Here is a 13,994-nt window from a genome sequence, read left to right as displayed (position 1 = left end):
GCACCGAGCACCAGTCAGGAGTGAGCAAAGGTGCCTTGCGCCAGAGTTACACAGAACACAGGTGTATATAATGCACAAAGCGCAGGGCGAAGGAGTATATAACACACTGAGTGCAGGAGTCAGAAGTATACAATATATAACAGGGTATATAGAAAAGGCGCCCAGAGTCAGGAGCGCGCAAAGGCGCCCAGCGCCAAAGTCAGGAGTGCGCAAAGGCGCCCAGCCCCAGAGTCATGAGTGCGCAAAGGCGCCCAGCCCCAGAGTGCGCAAAGGCGCCCAGAGTCAGGAGCGCGCAAAGGCGCCCAGCGCCAAAGTCAGGAGCGCGCAAAGGCGCCCAGCCCCAGAGTCATGAGTGCGCAAAGGCGCCCAGCCCCAGAGTCATGAGTGCGCAAAGGCGCCCAGCCCCAGAGTGCGCAAAGGCGCCCAGAGTCAGGAGCGCGCAAAGGCGCCCAGCGCCAAAGTCAGGAGTGCGCAAAGGCGCCCAGCGCCAGAGTCATGAGTGCGCAAAGGCGCCCAGCACCAGAGTCATGAGTGCGCAAAGGCGCCCAGCACCAGAGTCATGAGTGCGCAAAGGCGCCCAGCCCCAGAGTCATGAGTGCGCAAAGGCGCCCAGCCCCAGAGTGCGCAAAGGCGCCCAGCCCCAGAGTGCGCAAAGGCGCCCAGAGTCAGGAGCGCGCAAAGGTGCCCAGCGCCAAAGTCAGGAGTGCGCAAAGGCGCCAGAGTCAGGAATGCGCAAAGGCGCTCAGCGCTAGAGTCTGGAGTGCGCAAAGGCGCCCAGCGCCAAAGTCTGGAGTGCGCAAAGGCGCCCAGCGCCAAAGTCTGGAGTGCGCAAAGGCGCCCAGCGCCAAAGTCTGGAGTGCGCAAAGGCACCCAGCGCCAAAGTCTGGAGTGCGCAAAGGCGCCCAGCGCCAAAGTCAGGCATGCACAAGGCACCGAGCACCAGTCAGGAGTGAGCAAAGGTGCCTTGCGCCAGAGTTACACAGAACACAGGTGTATATAATGCACAAAGCGCAGGGCGAAGGAGTATATAACATACTGAGTGCAGGAGTCAGAAGTATACAATATATAACAGGGTATATAGAGGGTTTAGCAGCCTGAGCAGGTGAGAATGTGAAGACGGATTACTCACTGTATTCTTTCCCCAGGCCGGCTCAGGTCAGTACCGGCTACATTAAAGTATTTCTGCCTCTCTGGTAACATCCGGCTGACTTAGTCACAAGATCTCTTTCCATGTCTCCTCCCGCCCGCATACTTTCCCCGCCCCGGCACACCAGGCAATACATAACATTGCAATTTAGGGAGATGAGAATATTGACAGGCACTGTGCCGCACCTACAACTACAGCCAGAAGACTATGACCTGGCTGGAAACAAGCGCCTCATAAAATACTGACCCTTACATTCAACATTCACCACCTAGGTGTACACAACCAATATCCGCGCCCGGCCAATCACAGCTCTCTTGTGGCAGAGAGGCGGGCACATGAAGACTTCAGTCACTGGCGGGTTTGAAGGAGCCGTTTTTACTGGTTGCTGCGAAGCAGGAAGTGTATGGTTACCATAGAAGCCGCATTCATCTTCCGGTGTCAGATTCCTGTCGGTTACACGGGGGACAACACAGTAGAGAGCCGGTTGACAGACATTACAGCTGATAGGTAGTATGCCGTTTACTCTGTTCATTTATAACGTCGTGTAGGCTTGTGACTGTGTACACATTGCTAGATACAGTCATATACCTCCCTTGTATTCTCACATATAACCTGTAGGCTTGTGACTGAGATCTATCCAGTGTGACACCTCACCCTGCACTCCTTATATTATGAATGGGCCATGAAATACATAGTGCTGTGTGGAGGAAATACTTTGCTGTTTGTTTATCTCGTTTTCAGTAATTAGCCCCTTAGTGATTGCCAAGGGTGAGAGAAATGGTACTGTGCCATCTCCATGATAACAGGTACTGAGATTTATACCCGGCATAAAGGGCAAGAGAAGGGATAGTGTGCAGAGTCCATACACACCGAATATAAACACATACTAAGATTTACACCCAGTATACAAGACATGGCACTGTGCAGAGTCCATATATACAGATACTAAGATTTACACCCAGTATACAAGACATAGTATCTGTATATATGGACTCTGCACAGTACTATGTCTTGTATACTGGGTGTAAATCTTAGTATCTGTATATATATGGACTCTGCACAGTACTAAGATTTACACCCAGTATACAAGACATGGTACTGTGCAGAGTCCATACACACAGAATATAAACAGGATACTAAGATTTACACCCAGTATACAAGACATAGTACTGTGCAGAGTCCATATATACAGAATATAAAAACATACTAAGCTTTACACCCAGTATACAAGACATGGTACCGTGCAGAGTCCATATATACAGATACTAAGCTTTACACCCAGTATACAAGACATGGTACCGTGCAGAGTCCATATATACAGATACTAAGCTTTACACCCAGTATACAAGACATGGTACTGTGCAGAGTCCATATATACAGATACTAAGATTTACACCCAGTATACAAGACATGGTACTGTGCAGAGTCCATATATACAGATACTAAGATTTACACCCAGTATACAAGACATGGTACCGTGCAGTGTATATATATACAGATACTAAGATTTACACCCAGTATACACGACATGGTACTGTGCAGAGTCCATATATACAGATACTAAGATTTACACCCAGTATACAAGACATGGTACTGTGCAGTGTATATATATACAGATACTAAGATTTACACCCAGTATACACGACATGGTACTGTGCAGTGTATATATATACAGATACTAAGATTTACACCCAGTATACAAGACATGGTACTGTGCAGTGTATATATATATACAGATACTAAGATTTACACCCAGTATACACGACATGGTACTGTGCAGAGTCCATATATACAGATACTAAGATTTACACCCAGTATACAAGACATTGTACTATGCAGAGTCCATATATACAGATACTAATGCCGCGTACACACGGTCGGACTTTTCATCTACAAAAGTCCAACGGACGCCGACGGACTAAAGCTGGCTGGTAATCCGATCGTGTGTGGGCTTCTCCGGACTTTCAGCAGACTTTTTCAGCCTCAAATCCGACGGACTTTAGATTTGAAACATGCTTCAAATCTTTACGTCGTAACTACGACGGACCCCGAAATCCGCTCGTCTGTGTGCTAGTCCGACGGACAAAAACCGATGCTAGGGCAGCTATTGGCTACTGGCTATGAACTTCCTTATTTTAGTCCGGTGTACGTCATCACGTACGAATCCGTCGGACTTTTGTGTGGTCGTGTGTAGGCAAGTCCGTTCGTTAGAAAGTCTGCTGCAAGTCCGCCGAAAGTCCGCCGGAAGTCTGTCGGACAGGCTGTCGGACTTTTGTAGACGAAAAGTCCGACCGTGTGTACGCGGCATAAGATTTACACCCAGTATACAAGACATGGTACTGTGCAGATTCCATATACACTCCCTGGCCACTTTATTAAGTACACCTTGCTAGTACTGGGTTGGACCCCCTTTTGCCTTCCAAAACTCACTTAATTCTTTCTGGCATTGATTTAACAAGGTGTTGGAAACATTCCTCAGAGATTTTGGTCCATATTGACATGATAACATCACACAGTTGCTGTATATTTGTCAGCTGCACATCCAGGATGCGAATGTCCTGTTTCACCACATCCCAAAGGTGTTCTATTGGATTGAGATCTGGTGACTGTGGAGGCCATTGGAGTACAGTGATCTCATTGTCATGTTCAATAAACCAGTGGTGAGATGATTTGGGCTTTCTGACATGATACATTATCCTGCTGGAAGTAGCCATCAGAAGGTGGGTACACTGTGGTCATAAAGGGATGGACATGGTCAGCAACAATACACAGGTGGCATTTAAATGCTCAATTGGTACTAAAGGGCCCAAGGTGTGCCAAGAAAACATCCCCTACACTATTACACCACCAGCCTGAACCATTGATACAAGGCAGGATGGATCCATGCTTTCATGTTGTTTATGCTAAAAAATTGAGACTCATCAGACCTGGCAATGTTTTTCCAATCTTCAATTGTCCAATTTTGATGAGCATGTGTGAATTGTAGCCTAATGCTGGCCATACACTATACAGAAAATCGGCCGAACCCATTTTCGAAAAACGAACATTCGACCGTGACCGCAAACGATCGTGCCATCATATAATGTCCGATAATCTGTTCAGTGGACATGAATAAATAATTTTGTGTTCGTTTTTTTACATATACCTAGTGCAGGCAGTTCGGACGGGAAACACATTAACCTTGCAATTTATCGTACGTTCGGCAGAAATTTTCCAAACATGCCGTTCGTTTTTTTTCCACAAAAACGTCACAAACGATTATCGATTTGTACCCACTAACTTGCCGAAAAACGAACGAAGTGTCCATACGAACGATTTTTCGGCCGATTTTTCGTATAGTGTATGGCCAGCATTAGTTTCCTGTTCTTAGCTGACAGGAGTGGCACTCAGTTGGTCTTCTGCTGCTGTAGCCCATCTGCTTCAAGGTTTGGTGTGTTGTGCGTTCAGAGATGTTATTCTGCATACCTTGATTGTAACAAGTGCTTATTTGAGTTAATCTTGCCTTTCAATCATCTCGAACCAGTCTGCCGATTTTCCCCTAACCTCTGACATCAACAAGGCATTTTCCTCCACAGAACTGCCACTCACTGGATATTTTCTCTTTTATCGGACCATTCTCTAGAAACCTTAGAGATCGGTGTGCGTGAAAATCCCAGTAGATCAGCAGGTTTTGAAATACTTGGACCAGCCCATCTGGCACCAACAACCATGCCACATTCAAAGTCACTTCAATCCCTTTTCTACCCCATTCTGATGCTCGGTTTGAACTTCAGCAAGTTGTCTTCACCACATCTAGATGCCTAATTGCATTGAGTTGCTGCCATGTGATTGGCTGATTAGCAATTTGTGTTACCAAGCAATTGGAGAGGTGTACTTAATAAAGTGGCCGGTGAGTGTATAACTAAAGACAGTTTTGGATAGAGTGGAGAGGGATTAGAACACCTGTCTGTTTTTATTGCTGTCTGTGTCTCCGTTAAGCAGATTCATCCTCTCTATTTGTCCTGTTTACCATTATAATTGAAAGTGAAAGCAAAAGAAAATCCAACATTTTGGATAGTCCCCAGAAAAAATAATAGATGGGAAATCTTCCAATGGGGACACTAGTTCCGGGGGCCCCCAAGCAAGTCCCCTAATTTGTAGGGATTTCCTTTCACTTCCTGTTTGACTATGGGACAGGAAGTGAAGGGAAATCTCTGCACACAGATGGTGAAAAAAATATCTGACAGGGGTCCCTTGCTATATCCAGAATGAAAAAATACATTTTGCCTATAGTTCTACTTTTGTTGTGAAATTTCGAAAGTGCAGGCTTTTGCAGGCCACCCACAATAAATAGCACATTAACACTTTGGGCCTCAATCTGACAGGACTGTGGGGGTGGTGCTGGTACGCCATTTCTACCACATTGCCCTACACCTCGTTTATTGGAATTCAAAAATTGAAATGCTGCAACTTATTTATTTATTTTTAAGCATATTGCAGATTTCGGTAGAATCAGCAATAACGGCTTCCTACCACGTAGTGCCCTTTAACCACTTTGGCATTGATATTTATATATTGCTCTATTATATCATTGGTACAGGTATTTTATGACCTACCTTGACAGTATATACTGGAATTTTATTGGGAACTTTCGTGGCATTGATCTTGGAATTTATGAAAGCCTAGGGTATTAATGCTTTATGAACCTTCTGGGGCTTTAATTATGAGTATGGGTCATTGAAGTAGTAATAATAGTGTTATCCACTTTTAAGAGTCACTGAGGCATTGGTAGAGTGTATTAAGTTCCTAGCCAATATAGCACTGGTGTTTGAAGGAAGCCGCTGAGAACTCTCAGAACATTGATGAGCAGCTGCAGGTGGGAGCAGAGGAAAGCCCTTCATCCCGCTTGTCATAAATATAGGAAACCATGATCCGCATAATGGAACTTTTTAGAAAACACAGCATCTTACAGCAAGTGGTTGGTGGCAAAGTTATTGTTCCTGATATGCTTAGTCCTAGAATTCTGGCTTGACTAATTTGACAGATTGCTTCGATACATGGTAATTCTAATACCCCTTTCACACCGAGCCGCCTATAGCGTCGGCGGTAAAACGCCTCTATTTTTTAGCGGCGTTTTACCGTCGGATTTGCGGCGCATTTTGGCCGCTAGCGGGCCGCTTTTATCCCCCGCTAGAAAGGGTTAAAACCACCCGCAATGCGCCGCAATAGCGGTATCCCAGCGCTGCCCCATTGATTTCAATGGGGAGCAGCGGTGGAGGAGCTGTAAACACACCACTCCTTCACCGCTCCAAAGAAGCTGCTGGCAGGAATTTTCCTGACGTCCTGCCAGCGCACCGCTCCGGTGTGAAAGCCCTCGGACTTTCACAATGGAGCAGCTGTTTGAGGGCAGAGTGCAGGCGCTATTTTTAACTCTATGGCGCCTGCAAAACGCCCTCGGTGTGAAAGGGGTCTAATTTAGACAACAGCTGATGTCAACTTATAGACTACTTTTCACTAAAACCAGACTCTCAACACTTAGGCTGGGTTCACACCATCGCCGCATCCGTCGCACACCAGGGGTCCGGTGCGTGCTGGTTCACCTTTTTCAGGTCTGATTTCAGCCTGAATTTTGGGCTGAAACGGACCCAAAAAAATCACACGTTTTTAGTGCAAAACGCACCGGACTTGCTGCGGAGATATGTGAACCGGCTCCATAGAGAGCCAGTCACATTCTCCTGCTATGCGAAAAAACCCTGCATCCAATTTGCATAGGTGTGAACCCAGCCTAAAGCTGGCCATGCATTATATGATCTGATTGTACAGTTTCCTTTATCTTTACCAAAACTATTTAATATGAACTAGAGCTGCACGATTCTGGCTAAAATGAGAATCACAATTTTTTTGCTTAGAAGATAGATCACGATTCTCACAGCGTACTATCAGCTTTCACATTAAACAAAAAAATTGGGCTAACTTTACTGTTTTTTTTTTTTTTTTTTATCATTATTATTATTCATTGAAGTGTATTTTTCCCAAAAAATTGCGTTTGAAAGACCGCTGTGCAAATACAGTGTGACATAAAATATTGCAACAATCGCCATTTTATTCTCTAGGGTCTCTGCTAAAAAAAGATATATAATGTTTGGGGGTTCCAAGTAACTTTCTAGCAAAAAAAAATCAGATTTTTAACTGTAAGAAACAAGTGTCAGAATAAGGTTTAGACTTTAAGGGCTCTTTCACACGGACGTGGCCGTGTACGGAGCCCGCTCTGGTCAGCGGGGATCGCTCCATCGATCCCTGCTGAGCAGGCAGTTGACAGGTCCGTGTGCAGCGATGGACCTGTCAGAGTGCCGCTCTCCCCTATTGGGGATTGGATGAAGACGGACTGTAGACGGATGGAAAAGTAGGTTTTTCCTCACACTTTTTCGGATCGGAGCAGGTCGGATGTCAGCCGACGTCACCGCTGACATCCGACGCTCCATAGATGTCTATGGAGCGTCCGTTCGGGTCCACCTAAAAAACTGACAGGCGGACCTGAACAGATCGTTCGTGTGAAAGAGGCCTAAGTGGGTAAACTTCCTGCAATTACACACAGAAGTTTTATCACTTTGATCTAAGATGGAAGAGTTACAATGCTGTTAAAAACTTGGCAGATTGCCAGAGTGAGCAGAGAACTCTCTATATCAGGGATATGCAATTAGCGGACCTCCAGCTGTTGCAGAACTGCAATTCCCATGAGGCATAGCAAGACTATGACAGCCACAAACATGACACCCAGAGGCAGAGGCATGATGGGACTTGTAGTTTTGCAACAGCTGGAGGTCCGCTAATTGCATATCCCTGCTCTATATATACTCTATACTTGTTACATGAAAGAATCAGGAAACTCTGCAATACAGATCGTCAGGGGTGTTGAATCGAGATCACGATCTTTTAACGATTAATTGTGCAGCTCTAATATGAACACAAACCTAAACAATAAATGAATATCAGCAATAAATAACATTTTAAAAAATCAGACAGACCCTTGCACTACAGTACATAGTTTGAGGTAGATCTCAAGGAGATTGTGTCCTCAGCTTAACCACTTGACCTCCGGGAAGATATACCCCCTCTTCATGACTAGGCCATTTTTTGCGATTTGGCACTGCGTTATTTTAACTGAAAATTGCGCAATCATGCAATGCTGTACCTAATCAAAATATCTGTGACACATGCGTATTTACACGTTTTGTTTTTTTTTTCTTTAAAAGGGATATGCTTTTGTTATTTGGGTCGCACTGATACTAGTATCGGTGCCGATACGGAGAGCATTTGCACAAGTACTTGTGCAAATGCTCCGATGCTTAATCCAATACCTCCAGCTCTTCAGCACTCCTCCAGGAACGAAGAGATGTCGCGTGAGGGAGTTGGAGGCGTCACTTGCGCATTCCCTATGCGTTCCAAAAACTTCACGATCTGATGGGTAGCAGTAATCTGGTAGAACAGCGGCAGCGGACATTTTACTACACCCAGCTACATCTTGGATTTCAGAGTAATTTTAGCAATAAAGTGAGCGTATATAAATAAATATAGTATATTGACATCTGTGATGCTGTTTTGATGTTACTTTTTGTAACAAAATGTAACGCCAGCAGTAGGAAGGTGACGGAGGCCATGTTGGTACAGCCCGCACTGCTCAGCGCTAAAGCTTTAAGCTTTTAATATATAACATCCAAACAGCATCACAGATGTCAATATACTATATTTTTTATATACGCTCACTTTATTGCTAAAATTACTCTAAAATTCAAGACATAGCTGGGTGTAGTAAGATTGCCGCTGTTGTCGAACAATCTGATGGGCTCTGTTGATAGTGAAGCGGAGAAGTGTGTGGAATGCATAGCATGCTATGGAACGCAAAGCACATGCACAGTAAGTATTTTTGGTCGGAACGTCACTTCCGTTAAACAATCTGATGGGTGGAGGTAATCTGATAGAACACCGGGGCAGGGGCGCAACCGCTATGTTTTCCCAAGACAAATATGCCGGTGTTCCGTCAGAAACGGAAGTGACGTTGCGTCAGAAAACCGCAGCGCGCATCTTGGTTCACCCCATATTAGAACGCAGTAAGCCTGCAGTCAGAAGGTGGCAGCGGACATCTTGTTATACACAGCCCATATAGTGAAATACAGTATTTTAATATCCGTGAGACTGTTTTGTTGTTGAATTTGAAAAGCAGTGGCAAGCCTGCTAATCTGACAGAACACAGTTGCTTTTAAAATTCAACATCAAAACAGTCTCATGGATTTTAAAATACTGTATTTCCCTTTAAAAGCTCAGTTCACTGCTAAAATAAGTCTGAAATTCAAGACTGGCTGGGTGTAACAGGATGTCTGCTGCCCCCTTCTGACTGCAGGCCTGTTGCGGGTGAGTGTGGGGTGTACCAAGATGGTTGTCACATGACACTGAGTACAAGTACTGATACATTTTTTTTTTTTTTTTGTCTTAAAAAAGTGGTATCGGTGCAACCCTAGTTGTTGGGCAGATTAAACTATGCTAAACGCATCAAAAATGGACTACATGCATTTCCGCAGCATGTCTATTGAAGTCTATTGAACCGAAAACACACCGTGTAGCGTTTGAAAAAGTCCCTGACCCTTTACAAAAAAGCAGTGCTTGAAAAACGCATACATGTGAACGTGTCCCATATGAATCTCTGTTAAATGAACTGCAGTGCATTTTGCAAAACGCACAAAAAAAAACCCACATAGGTGTGAACTAGGCCTTAGAGAGATCACTGGTCAGGTTTATTCTGCTATTACATTTGTTTCTTTAAAAACCTTGGTGAGAAGACATCTGTGGGATAACATAAGCTATTTCTGATTTAATTAGCAGTGTAGCCATCCTAGGACTACACACATCAAGAGGGAAATGTGTCAGAATGTTTTCTTAAAACCAATTGCTCTAAAAAGATGGCGTCAGTAAAAGTTGTAGTGAGTAGAAGAGCCTGTGCGTGCAGCATCATTTCCTATAGCATTGGGTTGAGTAATATGTAATAATCCTATAAGATATTATGTGAGACTGATATTGGTATTAATTTTTTATGCAGTATTCTGATATTTATTTGATTATTTTTATAAAGTGTATTAAAACCTTATCAATGAACATCTCTTATTTAACCCCCTTTGGTCTGTTAAAGTGATATTAAAGTCTCTTGTTTTTTTTTTTTTTTTTTAAATAACAAACATGTTATTCTTACCTGCTCTGTCTAATGTTTTTGCACAGAGCAGCCTGAATACTTCTCTTCTTGGGTCCCCTGCCAGTGCTCCTGGCTCCCCCCTCTCGCCATGTTCGAGCGTAGATACGAAGCCGCAGCTCGGCCCGCCCCCTCTCTCTCCTCATTGACTCACTGACTTTGATTGACAGTAGCGGGCGCCAATGGCGCCCGCTGCTGTCTCAACCAATGAGGAGGGAGCATCCCAGACAGCCAAAGTTTTCGTGCAACATCGCTGGATCATGATGGGGCTCAGGTAAGTATTCGTGGAGCTGAGGAGGCTGCTGCACACAGAAATTTTTTTATCTTAATGCATAGAATGTCAACAAGTCCAAAAAAAAACCCTTTAAGGAGAGTTTTATAAATGAACACCCAATTCTGTGATGAATAAATGATTCTAATGTGCCAATATTCCTAAAGCAATCCAGTTGAAGCGATGTTCAGACAAATCCCTTCACCACATGCACGGGCCTCTTACCAGAGATTGTGGATCTCAGATCACACTAGCTTGTTTAAAATCCAAGGAACTCAACAGCCAGGCTGGGGAAGAAGTCTGATTCACTGATAATCAAAGTAGTGTCCATAGAGACTTCTTTCCCATTTGAAGCCTGTTACGGGGAAACGCATTGGGCGGAGCCATATTTGTGACGTCGTTCTGCACGAGCAGGCTGGTGCCAAACGCTGCCATGTTTGTTTTTCATGCTGATGCAAAGCTGTATACTGATCTTTTAATAAATGCTTTTATAAACGTATTACACTACGGGGCTCTCCTCTTCTCTCCACACATACTGGGAGTAAATGCTACCGGATCTCTTTGCATTGGCTTCTATAGAGTCACTACTTTGATTGTCAGTAAATCAGACCTCTTCCCTAGCCTGGCCGTTGAGTTCCTTGGATTTTAAACAAACGAGTGTGATCTCTATCATCTAAGATTCACAATCTCTGGTAAGAGACGCGTGCATGTGGTGAAGGGATTTGTCTGAACCTGGATCGCTTTAGGAATATTGGCAAATTATAATAATTTATTTAACACAGAATTGTTCATTTATATAACCCTCCTTAAAGGGTTTTTTTTTTTTTTTTTTTTTTTTGACTTGTTTATGGACACATTTTTGAAAATACATTATTTTATTTTATTTTATTCACTGGGTGTTTGTTTTTATTAGTTAATTGCACTCGAGTGTTTGTTATAAAATACTCTGCATAAGATTATTGTTGTGTGGCTAAAGCATTGCATTATTCACATTTTAATTGAGTACCTTTTAACCGATTGCCACCTGCCCACCGTCAAATGACGGAGGGACGGTGCGGCCCTCGTTCTGGGAGCACTTCATACGACCACCCAAGAACGGGCGCGCGGTGATCACGACTGCGCCGTGTTGCTAGGACACGGCCCGACCCCGATCTCTGTAAAGAGCCGATCACGGGGCACTTTAACTATGTGATCGGCTGTGTCCAATCACAGCCGGTCACATGTACACACGGAAGTGCTGGTGATCGGCTCTCATCACCTCACACTGGCAGAGTGTGTGGCGAGGAGAGACGATCAGCGGCATACCCTCGCAGAGAACATCCGGACATGTAATCGGGGCATTGATCATTAGTGCCCTGATTACAGTAAAGCCTCCCCCCCCCCCCAGTGCCACCAATCGGTACCCATTAGTGATGCCAGTCACTGCTGCCTTTCAGAGCCCATCAGTGCTGCCTATCCATGCCACCTATCAGTGCCTCCTCATCAGTGCTCAAAAGTGCAACCTCATCAGCGCCCATAAGTGAAGGAGAAAAATTTACTAATTTATTGGCAGAAACTAAGAATTTTTTTTTTATTATTATTATTCTAAATTTCTGGTCTTTTTTTTTCTTTTTTTGTAAACCATAAAAACCCAGCAGTGATTCAATACCACCAAAAGAAAGCTCTACTTGTGTGAAGAAATGATAAAATGTTCATATGGGTACAGTGTTGCATGACTGCGCAATTATCATTCAAAGTGTGACAGCACTAAAAGCTAAAAATTGGTCTGGGCAGGAAGGGGGGTGAAAATGCCCTGTAGGCAAGTGGTTAAAGTTTGGCATCAGAATAGCGCACCAATTTTTAATTATTATAAAACATAACTAAAACAATTCAGATGACTAAAATATAATTAAAACTAAAATGGAGTTTTAGTAAAAAGACTATATGACAAAAACTGAATCGAAATTTGATGTCAAAATTAACACTGCCGTAAAGAACGGTGATTACTGGCTGGCCGCACTGCACACCATCCACTGCGTTATAAAGTGATTGCTGGTGTGAATGGACCCAAGTGTGAGGGCATCTGCTCTACTTTGGAAATTGATCCTCTTGTTTACTATTTACTAATTAGGCACTCTCAGTACTCTCCAATTGTATTATGCCGCGTACACACGAGCGGACTTTCTATCCTACTTGGTCCGGCACACTTTCCGACGGACTTTGTCCGCCAGGTGCGCCGGACTTTAAAACGGACGGACTTGCCCACACACGCCGGGACTTTCCGGCGGGCTAAGTCCGCCCGTCTTTCCGACGGACTTTCGCCGGAGTTCCGGCGGACTTTCAGAATGAACGGACTTGCCCACACACGGACAAGTCCGTTCATTTTGAACGTGACTCAGGTGCGACGGGACTAGAAAAGGATGTCAATCTTGCCGCTTTTATCGGCGAGATTGACACCTTGCTAGCCCCGTCGCGGGGCATACCAGGCCCTTAGGTCTGGTATGGATTATAAAGGGGAACCCCGCTACGCCGAAAAAACGGCGTGGGGTCCCCCTAAAATCCATACCAGACCCCGATCCGAGCACGCAGCCTGGCCGGTCAGGAAAGGGGGTGGGGACGAGCGAGCGCCCCCCCCCCTCCTGAACCGTACCAGGCCGCATGCCCTCAACATGGGGGGTGGGTGCTTTGGGGGAGGGGGGCGCCCTGCGCCCCCCCCCCCCCAAAGCACCTTGTCCCCATGTTGATGAGGACAAGGGCCTCTTCCCGACAACCCTGGCCGTTGGTTGTCGGGGTCTGCGGGCGGGGGCTTATCGGAATCTGGGAGCCCCCTTTAATAAGGGGGCCCCCAGATCCCGGCCCCCCACCCTATGTAAATGAGTATGGGGTACATGGTACCCCTACCCATTTACCTAGGAAAAAAGTGTAAGTAATAAAACACACTACACAGGTTTTTAAAATATTTTATTAAACAGCTCCGGGGGGGGGGATCTTCCTCCGGCTTCGGGGGTCTTCTTCCGGCTTCGGGGGTCCCTCCGCTTCATCTTCTCCCGGCGTCCGGTTGGTTCTTCTCCGCTCTCCGGCCTCTTCTCCCGGTGTCGCAGGTCTTCGGCCGGCCCCTCCGCTCTCTTCATGTAGCTCTATTGCGAGCGGAGGTCCGGACTTCTGGGCTTCTGGGCTTCTGGGCTTCTTGGCTTCTCTTCTCTTCCCCCAGATGTTGACACGACGCTCTCTCCGGCTGGACTGGTCTCTGAGGGCTGCGTTGTGACTTATATAGGCGGAGACCCCGCCCCCATATGATGTCACAGTCCCTGGGCATGCTGGGACTGTGACGTTTTAGGGGGCGTGGTCGACCACGCCCCCTAAAACGTCACAGTCCCAGC

The 13,994-nt window shown here is 45.4% G+C and overlaps 2 protein-coding genes across 3 annotated transcripts in view; one reads left to right on the top strand and one right to left on the bottom strand.

The window, feature by feature from the left end:
* Window positions 1-1,278, bottom strand: part of LOC141111599 (UPF0462 protein C4orf33 homolog) — a 132,160-nt gene extending 130,882 nt beyond the window's left edge. Inside the window, exon 1 of one of the 2 annotated variants that reach the window (XM_073603796.1) lies at window positions 1,130-1,278. The gene's annotated coding sequence lies outside the window, so the exon portion shown is untranslated. The remainder of the gene's footprint in view (window positions 1-1,129) is intronic. The other variant, XM_073603795.1, reaches the window with a different exon arrangement.
* Window positions 1,279-1,515: 237 nt separating this feature from the next.
* Window positions 1,516-13,994, top strand: part of SCLT1 (sodium channel and clathrin linker 1) — a 238,260-nt gene continuing 225,781 nt past the window's right edge. The window contains exon 1 of the mRNA XM_073603794.1: window positions 1,516-1,654. Coding sequence (XP_073459895.1) covers window positions 1,551-1,654 — 104 coding nt within the window. The 5' untranslated portion in view covers window positions 1,516-1,550. The remainder of the gene's footprint in view (window positions 1,655-13,994) is intronic.

Source organism: Aquarana catesbeiana, linkage group LG01 (genome assembly GCF_042186555.1).
Source record: "Aquarana catesbeiana isolate 2022-GZ linkage group LG01, ASM4218655v1, whole genome shotgun sequence".
Lineage (NCBI taxonomy): Eukaryota > Metazoa > Chordata > Amphibia > Anura > Ranidae > Aquarana > Aquarana catesbeiana.
Note: the sequence above shows the minus strand (reverse complement) of the source record. Positions and strands in the feature narration are given on the sequence as shown.